General features: G+C 41.9%; 1 protein-coding gene across 1 annotated transcript in view; it reads left to right on the plus strand.

Moving 5' to 3' along the window:
• The window catches only part of FSHR (follicle stimulating hormone receptor), a 191581-nt gene extending 185493 nt beyond the window's left edge, over positions 1-6088 (plus strand). The window contains exon 10 of the mRNA XM_006014720.2: positions 739-6088. Coding sequence (XP_006014782.1) covers positions 739-1972 — 1234 coding nt within the window. The 3' untranslated portion in view covers positions 1973-6088. The remainder of the gene's footprint in view (positions 1-738) is intronic.
• Positions 6089-14143: the final 8055 nt, after the last annotated feature.

The following is a 14143-nucleotide window of genomic DNA, read 5'->3' on the forward strand; positions in this document are numbered from 1 at the left end:
GAACCTCCCTCCCCAGGTTCCAAACCCCACACATACCCACAGCCTCCCATACCTTCACAAATTCCCACACACCCTGCAAACCCACCCCCCAACCATACAAAGTACTTGCATAATTTTGCATAATTTGAGTTTTTCTGTGCATAATTTTGAGCTTTTAGTTGTGCAATTAAAATCACAATTAAATGCATCTATTTTTTGAATCGTGCAACTAATCATGATCATTTTTTTTATTATTTGACAGCCCTAGTTTTTCTCCTTAAAATGAGAGGTTTTTACCATGTTTTTCCATAGCGAACGGAAAACTCGGATCCCTGCTTATTATATCTGACTTCCTGTAATTTCTAAATGCAGTTCTGATTGAAGATACAATGATTTATATTATTTGTTTATGTTACATAGGCAGCACTCCAAATTATCCCCCTCCAAAATGCATGTCTGATTCAAATAAGTGGGACTTCTTGCAAAATAAAATCCTTCTAACTGGCAATGAGTTTCATGAATATTTGCAAGTCAAGCCTCAGGCTCATTTATTCTTTGAAATATATTGTGTTTTCAGTATATGTATATTTTTGTAAATGATCATCAGCTTTCATATTAATTTCAAGTCCTGAGTTGAGGTAAATAATCAGTTAACAATAGAGTCAGAGCTGTTAAAAGAAACCGAATGATTACTCTTATTTTTTGCATTACTCCTGCTGTGTGTCTTTCTTATTAACTATATTATTTTTTCCATTCCAGTTCTGAATTGCATCCAATATGTAATATATCTGTTGCCAAGCAGGACCTTGATGAGCAGCCTGTGGACAGGATACATAGAAGATCTACAGCTGAAGTTTACATTTCCAACTATGCCATAGATTTTGACCTGCTAGAAAATGAGTTTGACTTTGACTATGGTTTATGTAATGAAGTAGTTCATGTGGCTTGCTCTCCTAAGCCGGATGCCTTCAATCCATGTGAAGATATTATGGGATACAATATTCTCAGGGTCCTGATATGGTTTATCAACATTCTAGCTATCACTGGGAATGTTGTTGTACTGGTTATTTTAATAAGCAGTCAATATAAACTTACCGTCCCTCGATTTCTAATGTGCAATCTTGCATTTGCAGACCTATGTATAGGCATCTATCTGCTGCTGATTGCATCTGTGGACATAAAGACCAAAAGCCAATATTACAATTATGCCATAGATTGGCAAACAGGTGCAGGATGCAATGCTGCAGGGTTTTTCACGGTGTTTGCGAGTGAACTTTCTGTGTACACGCTGACTGTGATTACCCTGGAAAGATGGCACACAATTACCTACGCCATGCAACTGGATCGTAAGGTTCGTTTTCGACACGCTGCGGTGATTATGATTTTTGGATGGTTGTTTGCTTTCACTGTAGCCCTTCTTCCCATATTTGGAGTCAGCAGTTATATGAAAGTCAGCATCTGCCTGCCAATGGATATAGACATGCCCTTTTCTCAGGCATATGTCATATTCCTCCTAGTGCTGAATGTCCTTGCATTTGTGATCATTTGTGCCTGCTATATTCGCATATACTTCACAGTGAGAAACCGCAATGTCATCTCTTCAAACAGTGACACAAAAATTGCCAAGCGTATGGCCATCCTAATCTTCACTGATTTTTTGTGTATGGCACCAATATCTTTTTTTGCCATTTCAGCTTCCCTCAAGGTTCCTCTCATCACAGTGTCAAAATCCAAGATCCTTCTGGTTTTGTTCTATCCTATAAATTCATGTGCCAACCCTTTCCTCTATGCAATTTTCACAAAAACTTTCCGCAGAGACTTCTTCATTTTACTGAGCAAGTTTGGCTGCTGTGAAATGCAAGCCCAGATTTACAGAACAGAGACTTCCTCATCCATCCATAACTCCCACATGAGAAATGGCCATTATACCCCAGCTTCTAAAACTAGTGATGGAACCATCTATTCACTGGTTCCTCTGAGCCAGTTGAACTGAAATAATTGAATGGATCTGGTTTTGTGGCAGCATGGTGATCATTTCAGCTGTGAATTTGTGCAATGGCTTTAACATAACACGCAAACTTATGTTTGTATGAGCAAATGAAGCCTTTTTATTGTCTGCTGTATATTTTATTTTCATGAACTGCCATTGTAGATGGGACAGCAGCACCAGTCCTTGAAGGATGAAGAATGAAACTTCATATCACACTGTGTCCTTGCAGAATTATCTCAAGAATTCCACATGCAGTAGTAACTTCCCCTGTCCCCGCAGACGGAGATATTTACTTTGTTTCCTGAAGCTGTGCCAGGCCACTTACTGCACTGTGGTTGAACAATAAGTGTTAGCTCTAAATGGTTGGGGGGGGAAACAAACAAACAAAAGAAAAAATGTTTTATTGTAAAACAGTGAAGAATTTAAGGTCACAATAAATTGAGAATGAGTAATTAGCTTTCTTTCATTAAAGCTAACTACATCTTTAAGCTGACAATTTAGAAGGCCAAAATACAGCTCTGATACCAGCACTGCCCTTTGGCCCTTTGGAAAATATTTCCAAAGCCCAGAATATTTCCATTTCTGCTCACCAAAGTGGAAGGCTAAGGACATAGCTTAGGCTAAACCTAAGGCAGGAAGTGTCTGAGTCTGAACAAGTGCCTATTAATGAAGTGTTTTGACTCGGTGATCTGTATATAGTTACAACAATTGTTCTTGTGTCATAACATTGGCTTAAGCTTGTGATCTTGTTATTCTGAGCCAGTAAATTTTGACAAGTGATGGGATTCTTTCATCTTACCCTTAACCTTACAAGTCCCAGTGTGGTAATTTTAGCAACCGCAGTGGAACGTGGAAGGAGCAATAAAGGTTACTGGAGGGAAGATATTGGAGGAATACCAGCAAGTCAGGCTGCACACCTTGTGGTTTGAATGCTTGCTGCAGTTCTAGCATTTTTGAAAAATAGTTCTCTTAGTAAAGAGTCAAGTTAGTTTTATAAGCTCAAAGGCTTTCTGTGCTTATGCCCCACTCACAGTATATGTAATGTGGTGAGTGGCACTGAGCAGTCTAATGAGGGAGAGAGTGAACAACAAGCAAGAAAGAAGCATCTAGAGGCAGAGCAAACAGACATCATGGAGGGACTCAGGAAATGCTGAATTTCCAGACAAAAAGCTTGCACAAGCAAGAATTCAATCTGTATAAAGAACTGACCAGGGATAATAAAGATAAAAACTGAAAGTAAACTTTTTTATTATTTCTTTGGGAATAAAAGGACAGAAAGTAAATGCAACACTGTTGCCATGAATAATAACCAGAACACTGGAGTAGTTAATAAAGTTGTTTGACAAGTACCATAATCTCAGGGAAAACTGGACTGTAGGGAGAAAGATTTTTTTCAACTAGAAGCAGTAGAAAAGGGAATAACTAGTTATGTTGCACTGCTGAAAACTCCGGTTTCTCTATATAACTGTGGAGGCATTAAATATTCCCTAATTAGAGGCAGGAACATTTGTGAGACACAACTTGCATGAGGGACTATTAAGAGGAACAGATTCAAACCTAGCAAGAACTGTCCCAGGAAATGATGAAAACAGTAACAGCTATCAGTGCAAAACAATACATAAACTCAAGCTAAAATAGCCTAGGAAGTGTGACATACTCAGGCCAACCAAGAATTCAGTCATGATATGTATAAAGTATGGAAAGCCACACAAAAACCAAAAAGACCCACCTATGGACAATGGGACAAAGCTGTGGAAACATAACTGTTTTAGGTTTCAAGGTTGCATCTATCCCAAGAAGAAAGAATGGCTATTGCATTAAGTAGTTGAGGATGTAGAAAGGAGAGAACACTATCTGAAATGCAACTTGCACATCCAAAGACTCTCAGTGACCCTAAGTAGCAGAAGAAGGGTGCTGTGAATTCAGCTGCCATATTTGCAACTATTGGAAAAGTGACCAATTCAACTTCATGTGGCTCAAGGAGTCATCTGTAATGTAACACTAGCAACATGAGCAAGCAGCAGTAAGGGACTGGAGAAATGTTACTAAATGCTCTTGATATACAATTAAATCATTCTGAGGCCAGTAGACACATGCAGACTCCATCAGGAGCCCACAAATGCAGAGATCCATTATTTCTAGTTTTGGCAGTGAAAAAAAGAACTGCAAGCCTGCAGAGAAGAGGCCGCATTATATAAAACAGTAATATCAGACAAAGTAGTAGTAACAGCATTTCATGTAAATCCTCATTAACCAAAAACTACTTGCCAGAACACTACAAGGAGATACAACTCATCACTAATTATTGAGGCTATACTGTCCTGAGCAAAGCTGTTCACTGTGATGTAAAGAATAAGTTCTGACACACTGAGCTGGTTGAGCCATTGAGCCACCTCACAGCCTTTGCCACATCTTTTGCTCGGTACCATTGCATACAAATGTCTTTGACCCAACTAAACCAAGCACTCCCCAAACATCAAGACTGCTATTGACATTCTTATCCCAAAACCTACAAATCCCAAGTCAAAAGCAGAATATGCAATGTAGACAACCTGAAGCTGAGGAGCACTGAGGTCCCTACAATGGATATCTGTTGACTTCAGTGGGACCCGGACAAACACCGAGAGAATGAGCATCATTGAGGACATCTCCAGACCTGAAAAAAAGGTGAAGGAAGTCCAGTGGTTTATAGGGATGGATAATTATCTTTCTAAATCCTGCACACACCAAGCAGAAGCCTATGTCCCCTTAAGACACTTATCACATAATAATACCAAATGGAGATGCTCAGAGACTAAATGATAGGCAGTTGAAAGAATAAAGTCAGTCATAAAGTGAGACAAGAGGCCTAAAATGTAACAGCCAGATAGAACAGCTACAGCTTCAGCATGATGCCTCAGAGGAGACTTAAGAGCAGCACAGAGGCAAAAGTGAGAAACTGCAAGGTATTTTCTCATAGAGCCTTGACGGACACAGATATGCTTGGGTAAAAAAGGACCTATCTACTTTATTCTCAGGAAAAGGATGATTCCATCATATTACCTTTGAAAAGAAGGTTTAGCTAGATCATAAAGATCAAGAGATGGTAAGCTATATTCCCAAGACAGAATTTTGTTTAAAATGGACCAAGAGGTAATCTCAGTACTCTTTAAGAGATAGCATCATGAAACAGATACGTCTCACACCCAAGGCACCCAAGATTAAATGAAAAATGTGTTGCTGCTGGTCATACATGAATACCATAGTATACAATATACAGACAATAGGAAAAATTTCAGTGCAGTGGAATTCAAATGGTTTAATACCAAATGGAAATTTGATCACAAGCCTTCCTCTGGATACTCAGAGCAATGGGATAGGTAGACAGTAAGAGACTGGTGTCAAAGACTTGTAGGAAATTACATGAAATGAAAACTGAAAACAATTATTACCCAGCAATGCTGCATCATAGCAAGATATACCTCTCACATTCCTCCTCCAGAGCAGCAGCTCCCAGCAAGGATGGGCCTGAGCATGGTCCTCCTATGCCTTCTAACAAACTCCAAACCCAGAAGTTCACTGTTGTGGTCATTTCTTACTGAGTGCAGGGGGTATGAGCCCAGAAAAGCTGTTCTGGAAAATGTCCAAAACAAACCAATGCCAAGATCCAAAGAACTTAGAAAGAGTATCAGCTGTCAGCTGGTCTGGTCAGGAGAAACAAAGTGTGTAAACATATCAGAGGACCAAACAGATACAACCCAACAAAATAAAGTCAATAATGTGGTAGCCAAAAGTCCCCCAGCAACCAGGATAATACAAACAAGAAATGAAAGACTGCTTTGAAAACCAGCACACTTGAACAGGCCACCACAAGGACCTCACCTGGAGAACCTACATACTGGTAATTTCTGGCCCTGCTATGTCAGTGCACACTATCACAAACAACACAATAAGCAACAACAGTGACGATTATTCTTAAAGGGAAAGACGTAATTACCTGCATGGTACTTGAAAGAGGGAACATAGACTGCAAAGAAACGATAGGAGGCCAGCCTCTATGTACACTGCTGAAACGCTAGCTAGCTGCAGTTGCAGCATCTCTGTACATACCGTCCTTAATAAAGAGTCCATTTAAGTTTAGAAACATTGAGTCCTCTTCTGTTGTTACCTATGGTACATAAAACAATGCCCAACAGGGTGTATGAGACTGTTGCAGTCCAGCATAAGTGCAAGAGGAAGCTAAGGGCGCAAGCATTTTGTGGTTTTAATGCCTTAATATTTTTTCCTGCCCAATTTGGGATGCCTTCAAAGAGCCTGATTTTTAAAATATACTGGACACTCATGCTCTGAAAAAATCAGGCCCTTAAACATGCTTTTGGCTCCCACAACTCGCATGTGAAAACCCTGACTGTATTATTTATATCATCTTTCACACTGAACAGTATTACTCTCAACTCCATTGTGCACCTGCCTCCGTACTTAAAAGTGTGGAAGATCAGTAAGAGCATAAATGGAGCCTCACATGTCAGGAGACCTATATTTAAGTTCAATCATTTTGCTAAAAAGGTCCTTGGTAAAAGAGAGATGTTTAGGCTTGACAAGGGGCCTAAAGCAGAACATAGGTACTTTAACTGCTGACATCCAAAATTTAGATCTTCAAAACCCTACCTAGCCCTGGAAACATCTATGTTTCTGTCAGAAGTCTGCTGAATTTCTGTCACTGAATACATAAGTCTTGATAATACTGAACTTCTCAGTACCTGTTTCATGCCTAAGCCTAAGAGGAAACTCAGTCTAGCTGTTCCACTGCCTACCTGATCTGCAGAGCCTAATGCAGTATTTATGTTCACATAGCACTTAACCCACCCTGAAAAAGAAAGTAGCCTCCTTTTTTAGTCCACGAGCTCAGTGGTTACAATCCTGATCTGACATATAACAAATCCAAATCCAAATATTTTTTCTGCCTGCTTTGGAGCAGGGATTTGAAGTAAGGCCTGCATCCTTTAAAAGTAGAGTGACTATACATCCCGATTTGACTGGGACAGTCCCAGATTTTGTAGGCCATCCTGGTGTCCAGGCCAGCTGGTGAAAATTCAAACAGAAGGCCTAGAATTGCAGAGGCATGGGGCACAGCCCAGTGGAGAGGCAGAGTAGTACAGTGAGCCAGGCAGGCAGGCCTAGCACTGCTCCTCCTGCTTGGGGCAGGGATCAGCCAGGGCAGGACAGAGGAGGAGCACTGCTGTGAGCATGGGCAGCTCGCATGTTTGTGTGTGTGGCGGTTAGTTCCACTGCAGAGCAAAATGCCAGAAAAGACCATCAGGAGAGGGAAGGGGATAAAAAACTTCCTGCTACTCTAAATCTAGGTCTGGCTATAGGAGGAAGAGGAAGCAGTTTCTGTTGTCACTCCTTTCACTCACTTCCTCAGCTGCGGATATAAGAAGACAATCCTGTCTAATACAGATGTCTGTATAAGATTATCCTTGGAGTCTGTACTAAAGCAAAGTTTGGGGTAATTTGTGGCATGCTGGCCAAAAAGGTTGACCCCCACTGCCACAGGGCATTCAATCAGTCCCTTAGTTTGTTCCCTACTGCCTGATTAAATGCCCTATGGCAGTGGGGCCAACCTTTTTGGCCAGCATGCCACAAATTAAGTCTGCACCTTCTCCAAGTGCTGCTCTTATCCTCTCCCTCTACTTCCTGCTCCCTGCCCTGTGCTCCCTTACGGAGCTGCCATGTGCCATACACTTAGACTGCCCATGCCACTTACAGCACACAGGCTGTAGGTTGGCCACCCTTGCTCCATAGAATCTATGATAATTTTTCCATGTAATTTAATGGATAATGGCACGGACCCTCAGAAGTCAGCTGCTTCTCTCACTTCTGCAGGTCGTCCAGTCACTGGCACTGCTTCAGACTGATATGGGACTGAGCCCAGAGTCTACTTGAAAGGCTAAGTACAGACAGTCAAAAAGCCCAAGGCTTATTCGATTCAATCTTTGCAGGTTAATCTAAGATGCAGAGATTGAGCTGATAAGCAACTGAATAGACATTTGCTTTTGACTCCAGAAATGCAGCGATATGCCTGCAGTGGCCCAGGCCAAAACCTGGGGGATGCTAAAGCTTGCCTCCCTGCTCAACTGAAGCAGACAGCTTGGGCCTGCCCACCCTGTAATGGGAGATTTGTGGGGGAGGTGCAAAGCATCCTGGGATGCTGGGAGATTGTGAGTGAACTTGAATCTGGAGGGAATCTGGACAGAAGTTCAAGATACCAATTTAAACTAAATAAGTTAAGTTTGATACAACATCCATCCAGGTTTATCTCAAACCAATTTCCACCATTTTGAAAATGGTTATGGGTACTGAACTTCTGTTGTGTTACAGATTTGAACCAATTTTCCATCACTTATACCAGTTTATGTGTAATTTCTGTCCCTAGCCAGAGTTCAAGTTAGCCCACAAAATGTCAAATCCACTGTGCCCTGCTTGATGCAGACTAATCCAGACTTCCTTTTACTTTTTTTTCTCCCAGTGGAACACTATTTCCACTGGGTTTTGTCTATATGCAGCTGAACAGTTCATGATTTTACAATATAACTACCAAGAAACTTAGCCCAACAGAAATTAATACATTGGATAAAAATAAAATGTTGTCTTTGGCTGTTATACCGTTTCACACAATATTAGCAGATTTTGTTAGAATATAGTAACTTCCAAGATAAATATTGTGTACAGTATTTTGCATAATGTGTATAGATAAAAGAAAATTTTGGATACAAAATTCTGTTTTCCAGCAATGTGCTTAATTTATATTCCATTTCAACAACATCATTATTTCTAAGTCTTATCAAATTGTTGCCTTGTCTACTACTGCAACTACTACCAGGGGTTCCATACTAGCCCTTGGTTCTTTGTAAGAGATCTGGGCTTAAAAGAATGGCCTAGAAGCCAAGACAAGGGACAAGCCTTAGAGCACAAGACAAGGGACATGTCCTTGCAGATGTGTTTAAATAGTGAAATGTGAGTTCAAATGATACCAATCTTAGTGTATATTAACCTCTGAGAATATATTCTGTTTATCTGTTTGAAATAGTGGTAAGTTTCCCTGCACAGTAAGTTAATGTGTACTCAGGTTCATGGTGCTAGGGAGAGTGGAGCTGGGGGGCAGTCTGACTATATTTTGTATTATTTTAATAGTCTTCCAGCTACTATCCCACACTGTTTTGCATCCTGCCAGAACTAACAGTCTGTTTACTTGTGCACTCTGGAATCGCAGTGATTTGACAGCACCTGCCTGCAGCCAGGACCACTTGACTATTATATGCCAGGTATTTTTCTAGGGGCACACTGAAAGGCAAACATGCTGAATTGATGCGAGGCAGAAGCTTGGCTGGCTACCATGCTGAATTGATGCGAGGCAGAAGCTTGGCTGAGATCTACCTCTCATGCAACTCACATGTAAAAAGAGGAAAGTTAGGGTTAGGGATAACCATGTTAGTCTTAAGTCAAGTAGAAGGTAGGGCAGAGTAGCACTTTAGGGTACATCCACATGAGCCCACACATGCCTCTTGTTGCATCTCAAAGCAGTTTGAGACATGGCAAGAGGCACACTGGGATCAAAAAAAGTTCCCCACGCTGATTTTCAGCAGGGGCTCAAAATTTGATACCTGGATATTTGGGTATCAAAAAAAAAACCTGCAGAAAAAAAAGCAGGGCAGGGCACAGTCCAGGACCATACCCTGAGGCAACTGGAGGCTTGGGTCCTCCAAAGAGACACTCTGTTAGCTGGCCAGAGCATCTCTATGGCTGCACCTTGCTTCGCTGCTGAAGCACGCTGCCTCCACATGCAGGGCAGCCTGGACCAGTACAGGCTGCATGGACCCTGGCTCTGTGGAAGGTAAGTAAGGGACTGGGGGTGGAGATGGACTGGAGTGGGGAGACTGTGGGGGTGTGGGAGACTGTGTGTATGGTGGGGGTTTTGCACAGTTCTAGATTGACGTGATTGTTAATGGTTATGACCCAGATTCTGATATACTTATACTGGATTACACATCACTGTGTGAGTAGCCTCACTGTAATTAATAGGTATACCCAGAGAAGAAGATGCTAGTCTGAGTCAGAGTATCAGAATCTGGTACTCTGCACTGTGCTAAAGGTATGCCAGAATACAGGTTTCCCTCACTTTATGCTGCACATGCATTCCTGGAAAATGGTGAGTAACTCAAATTCACATGAAGGGACCCCACTTTACAATGTAACAAATAGGGATATGTTCCAAGACCTTGACTGTACTGACCCCAGATCCATTTCTACCACTTTTACAAGACAATTTTGGTACTCACGAACAGCAACCACAGGGCACCTTCAGAATGGGGATGGCAACTACAGAAACACATATCGCAGCCAATGAGCGAGGAGCAAAGATCCACACAGGAGACTATATTTTGGTGCGTGTCACTCCCACAATGCACTGCACAAAGCAGCTGACTGCAGGCTTCCACCACACTGATCACATAAGAGTGAATTTACCTTGCATATAACGAATGGCTGGTATAAAAAGGGTCATCACATAAGAGTGAATTTGCACATACAGAACCCGCATAAAGCAAGGGAAACCTGTATTATAAACTAAGATGAAGCCAACATCCCTTCCCTTGTAAAACAATCTAATTGATCAGAGATTCTGTGTAAAGCCCCAATCCTGCAAACTTTCATGTTCTTAATTTTTAAGTATATAAGTCATCCCACTCAGTTCCATTGGATAACTCAGCATTTCCCAACCAGTTTGCCGTGGCATTGGTGTGCCATCAGGCATGTCCAGGTGTGCCATGGCATTTTGGGCTAGAGCCACGTCCCCCGCCTGCTGCTGTTGCGGACACAGACAGATGTGTAGTGTGGCTCCAGCCAGGGAGTGGGCATGGCTCCAGCCCAAAATGCTGTCCAAGTGGCTGCGCACCACCCCTCCCCATCAGTGTCCGACTGGTCATATGCCACCCCTCTCCCCCCTCCCCAACCCTCCGCTCTGTGTTCAGTGTGCCACAGTGCTTTTTTATTTAGATAAGTGTGCTGTGGGGCAAATAAAGTTGGGAAACACTGGGATAACTCATATGCTTCATATTAAACAGTTGCATAAGTGTTTGCAGAATCAGGACGTAACTAAATGAGCTATGTAATTTATTAACAAGTGCTCCCAGCCCCCCACCCCCAACAGTGTAGCATCATATGTAGCCCGCAGGTCTTATTGCCTTTGGTATATTTGAAATCTTTGGAATTAAATTGTAAGAATCTACTTTTGATGTTTGCGGGGAGGTCAAAGATAATGAAATGTGCATCTACTTGCCTGAGCAGACTGTTGGCTCATTTAATAGTTATTTCAAAATATACGCTTCTGTATTTTCAGAAAAGTAAATGAGGATAAGTTTAACCTAACACATTTCAGTCAAGCTAGCAATGGGAAATGACATGAACTGCCAAAGCAGACTTACTCAGCATTGAATAATCTGTTTTTGGAAGTTATCTTTAAATTATTTTACCCCTCTATTTCTGAAATGTATTTTAATAAAATTAATATAAAAACAAAATGCCATGAGGACAAGTGCACAGTTTGAGATATGCTGAAGAAGTATGCAATAAATGTTATCACTTATCTGTAGCTCCATTTATCTAGCACATCCTCCACAGTCAGGGTCACTGTGACCTACTGAAAGAACTCGCTTTATGAGCAGCTCCACTGGAGAAAAAACTTCTATACATTTGCATGGAACTCTTAAGAAAACCCAGAAATGTTCACTGGAACCTGTTTAACAAATAACTTAACCAACGTGTCTTTGCTTTCATAGGCCTAATCCTTTCATCCATTTCTTATAGAAAAAGAACGACGTATGTCACAGGACCATTTTATTTAAAAAAGCGTTTTCTGACTATATGAATTTGTGTATACATAGTTTTCTTCTCTCCCTTTTTTTTAAAAAAAGCCTAGATTCTCTGCTTCTCTGGGCTGATGTTCAGAACAGAAAGTGTGCGCGTGCTTGATAGCCAATAGGCAGTGAAGGCACGGATTCTCTGCCCAGCTCTAGCACATGTTAGAAGAGCCTAGGGGTTACTCTAACTTGGGGCCCAGTGCCAGATGGCTCAGGAGACCATCTGCCAGCTGAAAATAATGCAAGTGCATTATGCCTTCTGGGCAAGTCTTCCTCCCTGCCCCAATATGTTCCTTGCATCTGGGGCTGGATGGTTAATGACATATGACTCAGCTATGACTTCTCTATGCCCTCTGGGGACTTATGACCAGTCTCTACACCTTTTTTGCCATGTGAATGGCATAAGGGAGACAGAGCTGGCAGTGAATCTGTCTCCTCTGAAGTTATCTTTTTTTTCCCCATGTGCGTGATAACATTCTCAGGAGTGTAATTAAGGGACTGGTGAAAGATATGGAACCTTTTATTTTTTCTTAGAAACAACTATTTCAAACATGCCCAGGTTGGTAGCAAGTAAATTCTATCCATTTCAGTCTGAAGCCAATTGGGGAAGACAATGTGTAATGGATTAGTATTCTTGGATTCAGTAGACAGATATTCACATTATGAAAAACCCAGCTAATTTTTAAAGATAATTGGAACCACTGGTAAAAAGTCTCAACAAGAGCCGATATATGCATAGGCATGTGTCTGGAAGAGTTAGACACACACACACACGCACCCAGTACTAAGCTGGTCTGGATTTGAACTGGTGATTGGAAGGCAAAACCATATTCATTACGAACTCTTAATTGCATTAAGACAAATACATGCCATTTTTTCATGGATCCTGTAATTCTGGGCATACACAAAATGACCTAGAGATAGGTATTAGAACAGAAAGTGAGTTGCATGCACATATTTGAACATTTGAGCCTTTTTCTCTTAATAACTTCAAGTACAAGAGCAAGATTTTGCAGCTGTCATTAGTATAATTAAACTCTTCATTAACAGTTGTTCTCTAACCAGGTGACCTTTAATCAGAGAGGGAAGCACTTAGAAAAGATTTTAAGCTTTAAGAAATTATAGAAGAATCTTTTTCCTCTAAATTCATTCAAGAACTCTTTCAGAATATATTGTTTTTTTCCAAGGGAAACGACACCAAATTACATAAATTGAGGTTTCTAGAGCTAAAGAGAGGTGAAAACAGACTACCGCCAGAGAACAGACTGCCGCCAGAGGTGGTGCAAGCTCTGGATTCCTTTAACAGTCAATTGGACGTTTATCTTGCTGGGATCCTGTGACCCCAACTGACTCCTCTCCCTGGGGCAGGGGGCTGGACTTGATGATTTTCCGAGGTCCCTTCCAGCCCTAATGTCTATGGAATCTATGAAATCTATGAAACTTTATTTAATTTCAGTTTTTCCAAAGATTGTATTCTTTTGTCTGATGCAAATTGTGGCTCTGGTTACCCATTTCTTATCATAGAATCATAGAAGTAGGGTCGGAAGGGACCTTGTAGATCTTCAAGTCTGACCCCCTGCCTGGGCAGGAGGAAAACTGGGCTCAATTGACTCGTCAGGTAGGCATCAAGCCGCTTCTTAAAGACCCCCAGGGTAGGACCCAGCACCACTTCCCTTGGAAGTTGGTTCCAGATCCTAGCCGCGCTAACTGTGAAGTAGTTCTTACGGATGTCTAATCTGAACCTACTCTCCAACAACTTGTGGCCGTTATTCCTTGTTATCCCAGGGGGCACTAGGGGAAACAAGGTCTCCCCCAAACCCTTCTGGTCCCCCCTAGTGAGTTTATAGACGGTCACCAGGTCCCCCCTCAGCCTTCTTTTGTGAAGGCTGAACAGGTTCAGGTCCCGTAGCCTCTCATTGTAGGCCTGCCCTGCTATCCCTGGACCATGCGGGTGGTCCTCCTCTGGACCCTCTCAATGTTGTCCACATCCCTCTTGAAGTGGGGTGCCCAGAACTGGACACAGTACTCCAGCTGTGACCAGTGTTGCGTACAGGGGGAGGATCACCTCCTTGGCCCTACTCAAGATGCACCTGTGGATGCACAATAGGGTCCAGTTAGCCCTGCCAACCGTGACCTCGCATTGTCGGCCCATGCTCATCTTGGAGTCAATGATGACTCCAAGATCCCTTTCTGCCTCCGTGCTCTCAAGAAGGGAGTTTCCCATCTTATAAGTGTGCTGCTGGTTACTACTGCCCAAGTGCAGCACCCTGCACTTGTC

The sequence above is a fragment of the Alligator sinensis genome, unplaced genomic scaffold (genome assembly GCF_000455745.1).
Source record: "Alligator sinensis unplaced genomic scaffold, ASM45574v1 scaffold131_1, whole genome shotgun sequence".
Classification (NCBI taxonomy): domain Eukaryota; kingdom Metazoa; phylum Chordata; order Crocodylia; family Alligatoridae; genus Alligator; species Alligator sinensis.